Here is a 15,952-nt window from a genome sequence, read left to right on the forward strand (position 1 = left end):
CGTCCGCACGGCAACGCCACGCCAGGCATGTAGTCATCCAATAAAAACAGCTCGCCGAGTGGATTGCCACTGACCCCAGCCGGGGGTTTTTGCGAGGAAGGGGTCACCCCCACGGTCACGTGGAGCGGAGCCGGCACGGCAGCGTCGGCTGATCGACCGCCGGCCATCGAGAGCTCGGCCTCGTGGGACTGGAGGGCGAGGCTGAGGGGGGGGGGCACTTCGGTATTCCGCAGTGAAGAGGCTCCGGTAATGGACACTCTATGCCGGCCATGTAATGCACACTCTCCATCTCACACTCTCCACCACACACATACACACACACACACACACACACACATATTCAGGAGCTCCTGTTGGGCCACCAGGTCTGCGGGCAGGAGCTAACAACCCCACTGAGAGGCCACTACTACGGCTGCTGCTAATTGGAGGCCCGGCACTCAACGGCTCCCCGGAGGCTGATCAGTAAAAGGCAGCTTTTAATTCTGTGGCTCTCTTACCAGCTCTCATTTCATACAACTACCATGACTCAGACACTCATGTATGTGTCAATGTGTGTGTGTGTGTGTGTGTGTGTGTGTGTGTGAGTGTGTATGTATGTGTGTTTGAATGTGTGTGTGAATGTGTGTGTGTGTGTGTGTGTGTGTGAGTGTGTCTGTGTCTGTGTGTGTGTGTCTGTGCATGAATTCGGCTGGGTGTTTTTTCATGCATTGGATCGAATATCGACTTCCAACTGCAAGAAGAAAAATTTGAAGGAAAAAAAAAGGCAAAAAAAGAGAACATTTCTTCCTAACTTATTCCATTATCCTAATGTCATTGGAAATTAATGAAACAGCCCTGACGTGATCTGTATGAAAAGTTAAACACGGAGCCCATTAGGTCAGCATGCATTATCCAGCATGTGCAGCACGTGTGTGGAATTCCAGGCTAGAGCACCGGGAGTGGCGCGTCGTCGTCGTCGTCGTCGCTAGCTGGCAGAGCTCCAGAGGCTCTAAATGCGAGCTAACACGGCGGTATTAATAGCCGCCTCCGCCACGGCTCCATTACGCCTCCGACGCCCCGGCCTCCGCTACGGCTCATTACCGTCTCGCGGGCCGGCTCGGCACGCACTCTCAAATAAACTCACGCCAACACACGCCGGAACTTTCCTGCCATCAAAAACAGGCACGTTTCGGGGCTACTTTTAAGCAACACTGACAGAGGCACGCGTGTGGCATGTTCGGCATGCTTGGCAGAGCTCAGGTGCCAACAGGTGGCCGAGTCTAAAATCTAGCGTGACACACACATGTAAACACGAGGGTTCAAATGTGCAGCCAGTGCCTTACAGCTACAGCTGTAATACATGTTAGCAGCTCCTGCTTGCGCTCGCTAGCCACTGGAGGTGTCAACTGTCAACACCCTCCTTTCACGGCAGGAGCAACATGGGAATATTTGGCAGGCAGGCAGGGATGCCCATGTCATTTGAGGTTACCTGATTTGTTTATACAGTTTGACCGTGCTGAAATATTTACATGCTTTTTTCCAGGAGTGTGCCAGTGAGTGTTTGTGTTTTCATACAGTAGCTACTGTGCTGATGACCATCAGGATGTGAAGACAGCTTGACCATAGCGTCCACAAGGGAAAAACTCCCAACTACCAACACAGCTACAGACACACAAACAGCTGCATCAATCCAACAGACACACACACACACACACACACACACACACACACACACACACACACACACACACACACACACACACACACACACACACACACACACACACACACACACACACACACACACACACACACTAACCATAACACACTTATCATATGGCCCTCTAACAGGCATTAAGCCTCACAGCTCAGTCTATCAGCTCTTCTGGTTGCATCACCACAATAGTGGGATTGAATCCAAAAGTTAGTGAACGCAGTTGCTGCTGCTGGGATACATATGACAGCTATGCAAATGCAAATATTCACACAAGCACAGACACACTGCTTGGCCACACACACACACACACACACACACACACACACACACACACACACACTGTTGCCACAAACACAAACACAGAGGAGGCGCCTGCAGCAGGGGTGCGGCTAAGTGAGTGGAATGCAATGCTGCCCGATATGAATTAATGAAGCGTCAATGTGACAGATTCATGCAAGATGCTTCCACAGCCATGTGTGAGAAAGAGCTACTGGAGACACCCACAGGCACACGCTACCACACATATCTACACACACACACACACACACACACACACACACACACACACACACACACACACACAAACGCACTTCAAAAAGTACCTACAGCGTTCCTCAGTTATGACGCCATGGACAAATCTGACAACCCAATACCTAGTCACAACTGCCATTTCCAGTGCAATCCTGGATTATATAATCCCATGGAGCATTTGTCTGATTCAGCAAGTTCTCCTCAACAGTCAGCTGTCCGTTATGCGTCATGTGCACAATAAAAACCCCTCCTCCAGTCCGCCCTGGCTCTGGCTCTGGAGTGGCCGAGACTGAGCCATGCACCCGTCCAGGAAATAAACACATCGCTTCACGAGTGTGCAATTTGATTAGACGCACTTTGATGAGGCATGCAATTTGATTTGCTGTCGAGATCAAATGATTAAAAAAAAAGCCTTCTCTCAAAATGGCAGACTTTTCGTTTTTTAATGCCTCGTATATCCTCCACACACATACCCAGCAGAGTCGTGTGTTATTGTACCGAGCAAGTCACAATCGCGTATTAGAAGTCGGTGTTTGCTTTGGCGTTTCACTTGGCAGCTTTATCTGCACATTTAATCAGATGGGAGGGAAAAACAGAGGCTGGAAAGTAAACAACAGAGATGCTGGGACCTATAGTGATTACAGTGAGAAGCTATAGATAAGCACATCTGCTCTTGGATAACATGGGACTGCAGTCAAGCTGCTGCACACTCATCTGTGTGCTGTGTGTGTGAGAGTGTGTGTGTGTGTGTGTGTGTGTGTGTGAGTGTGTAAGTGTGTGTGCACGCCGTGTGTTTGTGTGTGTATATGTCGTCTGTGTGTGTGTGTGAGAGGGTGTGTGTGTGTGTGTGTGTTCTGTGTGTGTGTAAGTGTAAGTAAGAGAAGGAGAAGGAGGAAATGCATGAATAAAGAGTGACACGGCAGGCTCCCCGGTCCCGGCGTGCTCAGCAGGGAGCCGTGGAACACAACAGGCCACCAACAGAGGGGCCCATAAGCGTCCCCGAGCACGTCTCCGCGCGGGACAATGGCAACGTATGTGCGGCCCTGTGACAGCCACGCGGTTGTGCTTCTATAGGAGAATCTGTGTGGGGCGGCGAGAGCTGTGGGCTCGCAGTGAAAGAATGAGAGCGTGTCTGCCTGCATATGCATATTCATCAAAGGGTGGTGCCGTTGTGGTGTGTGTGTGGGGGAGAGACACATTATTTGTGTCTGTGTTTGTGCATGTACACACTCATAACGACTGTATGTGTGTATGCAGACATGTGTTTGTGTGTAATTATGGGTCCATATGGAGTGTGTGTATATGTGTGTATATGTGTGTTTCCATAACTACGTGTGAAGGTGTGTGTATATATACACACACACACGTGTCCATGCATAGTGTGTGTAATCTGTGTATGTGTGATTACCTGCCGCTAGCAGCGCCCGGTGACTCGGCCCCCAGTCTGCATCGTTCCAGCTGATTGGCCACAATCTGCCGCTCCACCTCCAGCTCTCTGGTCAGCCGCTCAAACTGGAGCTCCTGCGAGAACAACCACACAAACATCAACAAACACACAAACATCAACAAACACACAAACCACATCAGCTCAGGAACGCAGCTAACACAAGCTGAAGGGCATAGGTCAACACAAAGATGGAGGCTTTAGTGAAGTAAGACAACACGCAGCCACAAAGCCCCTTTACAATACTCCACATTATACCAGTAAAGGGAAATGTTCTAATTTCACACATGATAAGCAATAGCCCGAAACCAAACACTCCGCCAAAGGCAACCACAGAAAACCCATAATAACCATTTTGAGGTCAAACATTCCCACTGTGGAAGCCATATGCACCATCAGAAGCCATTTGCATCCAGTCCTCAAGTGCAACACACACAAACACACACACACACACACACACACACACACACACATACACCTGCCAACTGCTTGCACACTACAGGAACCTACAAGGCAGCATGGGAAGCATGGGAAGAAGTGGAGAGAAGGTGATGTGGGGGTGATGAAGAGGAGGGTGTGTAGAGAACAGGAGCAGGGGGAGGAAGAGGAAGAGGAGGGTGTGTAGAGAACAGGAGCAAGGGGAGGAAGAGGAAGAGGAGGGTGTGTAGAGCAGGAGCAGGGGGGAAGAGGAAGAGGAGTGGAGATGTGGAGAGCGAGCGGTGAGCTGAGGGGAAAGGGCCTTGAGTGACAGCAGGCATGGCTGAGCAGAGTCCCCGCCTCATCAATCTCAACACAGACGCCACACGGCCCAGACCACACACACACACACACACACACACACACACACACACACACACACACACACACACACACACACACACACACACACACACACACACACACACACACACACACACACACACACACACACACACACACACACACACACACACACACACACACACACACACACACACACACACACACACACACACACACACACACACACACACACACACACACGGTGGCCTCCATTCTTCAGGGACAGTTTAACAGTTTAACACAACAGATAAAACAACACACACACACAGAGCGAAATAATGTCAGTCTCTCCCTCTCCCACGCACATCCAGCAGAATCCACTCTGTGAGATGGAGGGCAGTGGTAGCACAGTTTAACCTTGCTTCCTCTGTTCCGCTGGGACTCAGGCAGGAATCTGCATCTGACTACTCTAATTACCCAACAAGAACAGGGCTGTGACTCCAGGCACTCGGAGTGAATGTGTGTGTGTGTGTGTGTGTGTGTCAGGCTCCCAGCACTGCAGCACAGAACAGCGTGCACACACACACACAGACACACTCCACTCACGTAACTCTTTCTTTCTCATGCATCTCACATTCTTCCCCTATTACACATGCATATTTTCATTCTCACTTTCTCCCCCTCCCTCTCCCTCTCTCACTCACTCACACACCAGCACACACACACACTCACCAGCACACACTCCCAGAGCACTCCCTCTCTTTCGGAGGCAAAAAGAGGCACACCGCACACTCGGTTCCGCTCCAACAAGCGTTCAAACACACTCACCTCCCGCCAGACAGCAGCGTGACACTGAGGTGGACACGGTCACTTAGCCTAGCCTCCTCTCCTCTCCTCTCCTCCTGCAGTTTCTCACTCGCTCAGTTCTCTTTTCTCTCTCTCGTTCACTCTTCTTCCCCTGTCTTTCTATGCAGACTTTCTTTCAGAGTCCTGCCCCCTCTTCTGCCTGCTCCTCTCTCTCTCTCTCTGTCCCTCCTCTCTCTCTCTCTCTCTCTCTCCTGAGAAGCTATGAGTGCAGGACTCTGTGCCTGTGCTGGGGGATTGGCTCAAGGAACTGCTGCTACTGCAGCCTGCCTGCCTGCCTGCCACTCTCTCTCTCTCTCTCTCTCTCTTTCTCTTTCTCTTTTGCTCTCTCTCTCTCTTACTCACTCTGTGCCCTGTTCCCAAACTCCCTCCCCTCTTCACTTCAACTCGCTCTCTGTGTCTCTCTCTCTCTCACACACACTTTCTCTTGTGGCCATGAAAAGTACTGTACTGCAGAGAGAAAGAGTGAGACAAAAACAGACAGACAGAGACAGAGAGAGAGAGAGAGAGAGAAAGAGAGAGAGAAAGAGAAGGGGAAAGGGGAAAATGAGTGTGATTCAAGCCCCATATCCACTTTCCTGTCTTCTCTTCTACAGTGAGTCAATGCGGGCAGTTTCCTCAGGAAGTTCAAACATCCTTGTTGGCTGTTGCCCCGAGTTACAGCACGGAGCAGATACGGGTGCCATGATGGGCTTCAGCAGAATTTCAAAAAAGAAGGGGAAAAAAAGAGAGAAAAGAAACGAAACCGCCTCGAAAAAAAAAGCAATCCCATGGATTTTTGAGCTGTGCTGGCAATACAAAAACCCTCATCACCCTACTGATTACAGTGTGTGTGTGAGCGTGTGTGTGAGTGCGCATGTGTGTGTCTATATGTGTGTGTGGGGGAGGGGGGCTGCAAAGAAAGCATTTTAATTCTCCATAAAAAAGTCGAACTCCTCAGCCTTAGTTCTGGCCACATCCTCTCTCTCCACCCCGGCAAATAAACAGTTCACACACTGAACTTTCTCACTCACTCTGAGAAATGAACTGCACTAACAGCGGATCAAGACAATTTCACAAGCAATTTTCTCAGACTTACTCATCCCTCTTGAGAATCAAAATAGGGCAATCAACACAACAATAGTTCTACATCATTTAGCAGAATATAACCATTTCCACTACAGACGACCCCCCCCCCCCCCCCCCCCCCACACACACACACACACACTCTTCAACACCGACTCCCACCCCCACACCAACCCCCTCCAGAAATAATCATGCTCCCCGGACTTACCCAGAACTTCATTTTCAGCAGATCGTGAAATTTGAAAAGGCTGAGCAAAGTCCTATTTATAGCGCCTTGAGTGACATGAGCCTGTCAGTGCGAGGCCAGGCTTAAGACTGCTCATCCATCTGAATAAAGCCCCAGCACTGGGGAGCCAGAATCGACCAGTCAGCCCCACTCTCTCACACACACATACACACACATGCTCTCTCTCCCCCTCTCTTACACACACTTCGTACACTCCGCCCCTTACACACACACACACACACACACACACACACACACTCAAATGCTCCCAGTCTCCCCCTCAGCAATGCAGCACTATCCACCCTACTATTTGCATTTAAAGCCCCTCAGCTCGTGTCAGTGTGGGTAAGCCCCCCTGTGCTGCGCTGAGAAACACACCCACATGCGCACAACAATGCAGTCTAGGCTGGGCCAGCACGCACACACACACACACACACACACACACACACACAGACAGACACACACAGAAGGAAAAACAAGGAAGAAATAGAAATGTATAAACATGCATATCCACGCTAAATATATACACAAAGGAAACACACACACGCTTTGTGCCCTCTTGAAGATATGGATTCAGTCAACTAAGCTCTCGCACAACAGAGGCTGGAACTTTAACGTTAGGCTCTAGAGGAAAAGAGAAAGAGAGAGAGAGAGAGAGAGAGAGAGAGAGGAATAAAGAGTAGAGACTAGAGAGAGTAGAGAGGGAGGGAGAGGGAGAGAGGGGAAGAGAGAGCGTAGAGAGAGTAGAAAGGGAGAGAGAGAGAGACATGGTGGGAGAGGGACAGAGGAAGTGAGAGGGGAGAGAGTGAGAGAGAGAGAGACATGGTGGGAGAGAGAGAGGGAGAGAGAGAGGGATAAAGGATGAGCATGTGTCTCTGAGTGACCGCAGTAATCTCAGGACAAACAAGCAGCGTGGTACTGTGACTGCTGCTGCTGCTGCTACTGTGGACCACAGGCATTGACAATCAGCTGATGACACTCCAGCTAAAACTAGGCCATTAGGATCAAAACTTAATGCTGCGCTTCACACAACTTCTTTTTCTCTATCTGTATGTCTGTGTGTGTGTAGATGTGCGTGTGTGTGTGTTCGTCCGTGTGTGTGTGTGTGTGTGTGAGAGTGAGTGTGGGAGTGAGTGTGTTTGAGAGAGGGAAAGAAGAAGAAATGGGATGTTCTGATGTGCGTGGAAAAGAGATTGAGAAAAAGATAGACGGAAAGAAAGACATTTGATGAAGCCGCCAACGTGCTGATGGGCTGCCTGTGGTGTGTGTGTGGTGTGTGTGTGTGTGTGTGTGTGTGGGGGGGGGGGGGGGGGGGGGGGTGGCGATGGGGACTCATAACAGGATGTCAAAGAGCTCGGAACAAAACCGATTTCACAGTCAGGCGGGGGGAAGAGCACGCCTCGTGCAGGCCGCATAAACACAAAACCCATCGAATCCGCCTCCCCCTGGGATTTAGCAGATAAGACACCCTGACTCCTCTCTCTCCCCTTCATGCTCTCGCTCACTCTCTTCTCTCTCTCCCTCACTCACTCTCTTCTCTCCCTCCTTCACTCTCTCCCTCTCCAGTGATAAACTGCCTGTGAGGCTCTGGGCAAAAGCATAAATGATGATGTGAACATTTCTATTATATAGCACCCTATACCGATCATACATGTCATGCCCAGAAATCGATAGTGTTGTCCAATAGCTTGTGGAGGGACAGCACACACACACACACACACACACAGTATGTCCATCTCCCTTAATGCGTCGATACACACTCGGAGTGGTGTTCTATGGCCTGACGGCGTACGCATGGCGTTGAGTCCTGTGCCATCAGGGGCAGCCTGTCTGGAGCCGTGTGGGTAATTTGTGTCCTTCTCCATGGCAACAGCACCCGGGGCTCGCTCAGATGAAGCTCGCTCCTGCAAGGCGGGCAGAGGCATCTGCGGGCGCCATAAGGCACATGAAGCACGCCCATATGAACTGCCCCCGACACGCCAATGGGTCATGTGATCGAGAGGAGAGCTCGCCGGCCTTCGCTCTCGGTCAAACTCACTCTCCTCCTCCCTCTCTCTCTCTCTGTCTCTCTCTCTCTCTCTCTGAATCATTTCCTCTCTCCTTTGCTCTCGCGCACTCTTCGCACATTATCCATCTATATCGCTCTCCTATTCTCTTGCTCATGCTATCGCTATGCATCTCTCCCTCTACATCTCCCTCCCCCTCTCTCTCTCTATCCCTCTCTCCCTCTCTCTCTCCATCTCCATCTCCCTCCCCCTCTCCATCTCCCTCCCCCTCTCCATCCCTCTCTCCAGGTCTTTCCTCAGGAAGTATGATGTCCTCCCTATAGCTCTCCCATCTGTCCCTGCTCCAACGTTGCTGGCGTGGTAACTGTGGGCCTGTGCCGCCCCACAGCCCCATCACTCCTCGGGATGCTCCACGGCTAATAAACGCGGCCGCCATCTTAATGGCCTTCCACCAGCGCCCCCTATATATTTCAACAGAGGCCAGCGGAAAACCCAGGGAAATGGGACATTATATCAGCTGTAATTACTGTTTTACATCATGGGTGAGGGGGAGGCAATGCTGCACTGAGCATCAATCTGCAGCAGGGGAGAGAGAGAGAGAGAGAGCCAGGGAGAATGGGTGTGTGTGAGTGTGTGTGTGTGCGTAAAATACTGCTATGGGTGGAACACAATATGTGTGTGTAAACCTGATATGAGTGTAATCCAGTTTGTGTGTATGTGAGTGAGAGTGTCTGTGTGGGTGTACATAAACGTGTCTAACAAAACGTCTGTGTGTGTGTGTGTGTGTATGTGTCTGTCTATATGAGGTTGTGTGCACAAGGGGGAGAGTGTAATGGGAGAAGCGCTTTAGCATGGCAGCACTGTTTGAGTTAGCGCCGCGCGTGATTATCCTGTAGCATTAATAATTCACCACTCAGGTTGCTCTCTCGCCTTCCTCCATCTCTCTCCTCTTCCCTCCCTCTCTCTCTCTATCTCCCTCGTCCCCTCTCTCTCTTCCTCCCTCCCTCTCTCTCCATCTCCCTCATCCCCTCTCTCTCTCTCTCCTCCTCTCTCTCTCCTCCTCCCTCCCTCTCTCCTCCTCCCTCTCTCTCATCTCCTGAGTGGAGGCAGCATGGGAGAGACAGTGCCTGCTCCGTCTAATAACCCCACACATTACCCAGCCAGCCCTGAGATCAGCCCACAGAGGCCAGCTAGGCTCCCTCGCCGCTCCTCTCCTCCTCTCCTCTCCTCTTCTCCGCCCCTCCCTTCATCCCTCCATCCCTGGTCTGCTGGCCCGGGAGCCTGTGGTCTGTGTGTGTGGGCCCTTGTGTCCGGTAACGGCTCCCTGACGCCCTGGTTATTAGAGGCCTAGTGCCGAGACAAAGGCGCCCAGTGCGTCCTGTACCAACAGTGGGCTCTGTCCCACTCGCACTCATTGTTGGGGTGACAATGTGCATCAGTGCAGAGACACACACGCGCACAGACAACACACACACACACACACACACACACACACACACACACACACACACACACACACACACACACAGATAGTATCCACACGTTGCAGTGCGGAATCGGATTGTGGAGTGTTTTGAGCGCAGAGCAAACAGATGACACAACACCCTCATCCTCTTCTCTCTCTCTCTCTCTCTCACTCTCTCGCTCCATCTCTCTCCATCCATCCCTCTGTTTCAATCGCTCATGTGGTCCTTCTCTCTCCGAAGCTTACTTCCTCTTAAGTCCCTTGCCACCTCTGGCTCTATCTCTTTCCTCCCACTTCTCTCTCTTTTCTCCGACTCAATCTCTTTCACTCTCAGTCCTCTTCAACTCTCTCTCTCTCATCTTATCCTCTTAATGACAGATGACACGGCCAGACACCACCGATTGAAGGGTCTGCTCCATCACCACTGCCCACACCTACTACTGACCATCTGTCTGTGGCTGTCTGATAACCTCAAACATTAACACACACACACACACACACACACACACACACACACACACACACACACACACACACACACACACACACACACACACACACACACACACACACACACACACACACACACACACACACACACACACACACACACACACACACACACACACACACACACACACACACACACACACACACACACACACACACACACACACACACACACACACACACACACCTTATCAACTCGCGGTGTGACACCACTCACTCATCGTGGTGACGCAGCATGCGAGTGGATTATTTTTCCACTGGCAACCCATGCACAGTCAGCCAAAAGAACACAGTCAGCATGAACGCACAAGCTCATGCATGACAATATACCGGTCAATTAACAGAAGGTCATTTCTTGTAAACACACAACAGCACGCCTGCTAATATTCTCAATTAGCAGTGGCTGCCGGTGTCGCTGGCTGTTGTGTTCCATAACTTACGTTCAATTAAAAAGGCGTTGGTGACACACCAGCACACAGTCGATTAACAGGGGTCACACACACACAAGCGCGCACACACACACACTCAATTATCCCCTTCAAACAACTGAGCAGAGGTGCCATCTCACACACATATTTAGAAACACACACACAAGCTCGGCAGACAGGGGTTTTGATTGCAAATTGAGCCATCTCTTCTAATGGGGCAATACAGTAGAAACTTGGCAACTGCCAGGGCATCTAATTTCAGGTTCTTTCCCTGCACACATGATTGAAATCCTGGCGTCACCCGCATCTTAAAGACTTGATGTTTTGATTGCGCTAAGGTTGTGATGCACGGTGGCCAAGTCAGGCACAGCAAAGCGACAGTCTTAAGAAGCTGACTGCGCCAGGGTTTTATCAAAAGTCGGCCCACTAATTCCAACCAAAACACGACACTCTGGCCTGAGAGGGGCTTTTCCGACTCCAAAATCAGCCATGGCGCTGGAGTCGTTTAAGCGCTGATGAGATTTCAATGCTCCATGATGTTGGCCCTCAGATATCAGCGCCGCAACCCTTATATTACTGCTGAGGCTCTCAGATCCCACATGCGGCGGAGTTAGGAGGAGGAAGAAAAAGGAGAAGCAGAAATCCCTCGTCTCTGGCGCAACCCGGAGGATCGGAGGAAATAAGGGCATCATCGGAGTCGGTGGCTGGCGCGAGTCCCGCGTCCACGCCCCACACAGCTGACCCCTCTGACCACAGCTCAAGCCTGCCCGAGTCAGGACAAGAATACTAATACAGGGAAGGAGCACAAGACTGCAGAATAACTTTCTTTTGTAGTACAATAAACCTGGTGAACTACATTTCCCAGACGAGACATTCTTTGTGTGCCAGGCAGGCAAAGCAGTGGCAGACATATGGCCAAGTTTGTTCTGGCCCACTTCAACGCCAAAAGTGATTCGACAGAATTCTGCCTTGGCAGAACCAGCCTGTCACCAGAATGCAAGCAAAACATCACAATCAAAGCGACATAAACAGGGTTGTTTGTTTTGGACCGCGCTGGTGCTTCCCATGCCAGCTAGTTCTCCAAATGTTCCAGATATCTGCCATCAAAGATCCAGTTGAGGCCTTATCAGACTGCTGTCTCTCTTTTGCTGTGACTTGCTAGGACATACTACCTACTATGGACGCCTTCCAAAAAGAGTACTCCACTTTCAAAAACAACTAATATGTTAAGCCTCCCCATCACCATCCTCAGATCACAAATGTAATATTCGCTATTGCATCCCATCCTTCTCATCCTGGATTACAGACGTCAATATCTTTCCCTTACGCGACTCTGTCTGCTCCATCAGATAAACATGCTGAGATTATCATCATCATCATCAGTGTCATCACCGTAATCCACTGACTGAGGAACAGGGGCTTCAAAGTCTCTCTCTTACTCGTTCCCTCACTTACTCACTCACACACGCACACACGTGAGCGCAGGCACAGGCACACACACACACACACACACACACACACACATATCCACAAAATGACAGACAAACACAGACACAGAGTCCAGTGCTTGCAGGGACACTGTTATCAGCGGGATAAAAGAAGAGGAAGCAAGGCTGGCGACAACAATATCAATCTACAGCAGCGGGATACTTGGAGGAAAGAAAATGTCCCTCCAGACATCAAGGTAATATTCCTGGAAGACAGCACACTCGGCCTCACTCTCTCCATCTCTGCCTTCCCCTCTCTCAAGCACACTGAAATATGACTTCGACAGACAAAAGGACCTCATTTGGCATTCAAATAACAACAAGTGGCCCGCCATCATTTGGAAGCTAAACCACGTAGAACTAGCATGACAGCTGTGTTTATCAGTTTATCTCCGAGGTCCAAGGCATGCTTAACGTCATTGTTAACTCCCAAATTGCGTGTGACGTGCTGCTAGGCAACGCCTCCCATAACTCGCCTCTGAAACCGGCTTCAGACAACCCCGGGACCAGAACACGTCTACCTTTCACATTGCGAAATCCCCTGAACCCGCTATTTCTTAAACGCTAATGTATCGTTTCTGAATGTGAAAGGGGCTCTTAGTACTCCACTCCCTCTCTTTTTTCCCCTCTCTCTCTCCCCCCCGTCTCTCTCTCATATCCAGCCTGTGGAGCAGAAGTGGCAGGACCACATTAGAGCTTAAGGACTGCAGTGAGGGCCAGGCCAGAAATATTACCATGAAAACACTTTTTCCCTCTCCCTCCATCCATCTCCCTCTCTCCCTCTCCGTCTGCCTCTCTCTCTCTCTCCCTCGCTCTCTCTCTCTCTCCCTCCCTCCCTCCCTCCCTCCCTCTCCCTCTCTCTTGGCCCCCAGAGCAGAGCAGAGCAGAGCAGACTGGGGTAGGGAAGAGGCCGGAAGCAAATCACAATCAGCACGTCAACTTCGAAAAGACCAGTGACAGAAGGAGGGACCGTGGAAAAGGGGAAAGTGTGTGAGAGAAATAGAGAAAGTGAAAAGAAAAGAAAACGTGTGTGACAGAGGGAGAGGGAGAGAGAGAGAGAGAGAGAGAGAGAGAGAGAGAGAGAGCGAGGGAGAGAGGGAGAGAGAGAGGGAGGGAGAGGCGAGCGAGGAGCTGCAGAGAAAAAGTCTATTCCATCCTGTTTGCTCAGCACTCTTCCAAATGCATTCAGCCCAGAAAGAATGGGCTCTATCTCTCGCCACCATCTACTGCGCCTGGCAGCGCAAATATCTGCCAGCCGCTCACAAAAAAAATATGTGCATGCAGATCTTATCGATAGCGGCTTTTCTCTCCTAGATTGCTCCCATCCGTCAGAGGGGGAGAAAAAGACTTTCGGGCTGTCTGCCACACAGAACAGACTCGCGCTTTCTTTAAATAATAATAATAATAATAATAATAATAAAAAAGCCAGCACACAATGGTGGCGTTGCTTTAGCAAAGCCAGGGGGGCTGGTGCTTGTGCATGCAGGCAGATGGCTCTGGCCGTGGGTTGGGGGAGAGGGCGGGGGGGAAATAAAAAGCTAAATCTATCTGTTCATTAGCTGCCGATGAGGCGTTGCAGGTAAATAGAGGCCATCGCTCGCTGTAATGGCGGCTCAGTGAAAAGAGCTGGGGTTAAAGAGAGCCATGCATCAGTGGGCTCCAGCAAGAGAGAGAGAATGAGAGTGAGAGAGAGAGAATGAGAGAGAGACAGAATGAGAGAGAAGGGGAGAGAGAGAGAATGAGAGGGGAGGGTAAAGAAAGAGTATGGAGGTGGTCACCTTGGTCAGACAAGAATGGTTATGAAAACAGACTATGGCCATAGAGTACATCATGGGCACATCTGCATAAGGGCTGAACTTAGTGCGGGTGGATGCTTCATTTCTGCATTACACTCAATGAGGATGGAGTCTCAACACCGACCGTATTCACTGATGAGGGTGAATAAAAACAACCACCGTGATGGATTTCAAAAGAAAGAGAGACCGAGCCGCAGTCACAGTCCCCCAGAATAGCACCGGCTGGGCTAATTTTCGCCAAGGCTGTCATGGTCTCTGACAAGGCTAAAATCAAAAAGATGCGAACGCGAGGCGGCGAGAGACAGACAGAGAGTAATTAAACTTTCACACATCATAAATTTTCCCTTGCATCGGGAGGGCCTGGGAGAGGAAGAACGAGCGACTGGTGAGTCATCCTCGCTCTTGATGTGAGGAGCAGCAGATTGGGCGAGAGACATCGACAGAGAAGATGAAGAGAGAGAGAGGGAAAGGGAGAGAGAGGGGGGGCTGAAGCATGGAGGTAAAAAAAAAACGAGACGGCCTTCATCGTCTCCCCGTCCCCATGTCTGCGCGTCGTCCCTGCGGCGGCCGTATCTGCCCGGCCGCGTCCTTCTCCTTATCTGGCCGTGGCGTGTCCAGCGTCTTGTCTCGGCGGCGTATCTTTGTTCTGTCCCCGTCATGTCTGCGCGCGCTCTTTATCTCCAGTGGCTCTCCCCGCTGTCCCTGGCCGGCTCCTGCCCGCGCTCACGCGTCCATACAGACGTCTCCGCTCCTGTCAAGGACTTGGCCTCCACTGTCCACTGTGCTGCAGTCCGTGAATGACCGACTTCTCCGTCCTTTCCCTGTCTGTGCATCTGTGATGGCATATACGCTCGTGGCACGATGTACACATGTGGGCATCCGTGTCTGTTTCTGGATCACTGACCGTGCCCACGTCCTCTGTGCTCTCTGTGTGCCCAGTGCCCTCGTTGTCCTGTTCATGCCCCTGGAAGTGGCAGGGCACACCACACCACACATGCCTCCATTGGACCCTCTACATGCCACACTCGGATCAGCTTAGCTTGGGCAAACGTGCCTGGATGGACCCCATCTGCCAACAGGAGGGCTTCAACACACACATAGACAGACACACACACACACACACACACACACAGACACACACACACACACAGTCCATCCCTCCCACCACAGGCTTCAATCACAGGAAAGAGCACCTAAATAAATATCGGACCATGAAAACACACACACGGCTCCACACCGGAGGCTGCCACAGCAGGAGGGATGGAGGACCGGAGGATAACACCTCAAAAACACAGGAGACGAAGAGGGGAGGGATGGAGGGAGGAAGAGGGAGAGAGAGAGAGAGAGAGAGAGAGAGAGGGAGAGGGAGAGAGAGAATTATGGTGGAAGAGAATAAGCTCTGTAGTTCTCACTGGATTTCTCTCTCTCTCACACACACAAATGTAAATATGGGTCATACGTTACATAATCGTTCCCAACCTGGCAGCCAAGCATGGACAGAAACAAGAGATGGCTTTTTCCCTGTTCAGCCCTACAACAGTCCCTCTAGGTCTGGGAGAGTTGCAGGAAGTAGGCCAGAATGTGGACAAATGTCTGCAGTGCCCCTGCACCCTAGACCTTTAACTCTCTGCCGTTCAGTCGGGACATTCAACCACCACCCAATCATATACG

General features: G+C 50.9%; 1 protein-coding gene across 1 annotated transcript in view; it reads right to left on the minus strand.

The window, feature by feature from the left end:
* The window catches only part of LOC134077983 (plakophilin-4-like), a gene marked incomplete at its 3' end in the record, with an annotated part of 51,452 nt that overhangs the window by 8,101 nt on the left and 27,399 nt on the right, over positions 1 to 15,952 (minus strand). The window contains exon 3 of the mRNA XM_062533614.1: positions 3,636 to 3,748. Within this exon, the coding sequence (XP_062389598.1) occupies positions 3,636 to 3,748 (113 nt within the window). The remainder of the gene's footprint in view (positions 1 to 3,635; positions 3,749 to 15,952) is intronic.

This window comes from Sardina pilchardus, chromosome 4 (assembly GCF_963854185.1).
Source record: "Sardina pilchardus chromosome 4, fSarPil1.1, whole genome shotgun sequence".
Classification (NCBI taxonomy): Eukaryota; Metazoa; Chordata; class Actinopteri; order Clupeiformes; family Clupeidae; genus Sardina; species Sardina pilchardus.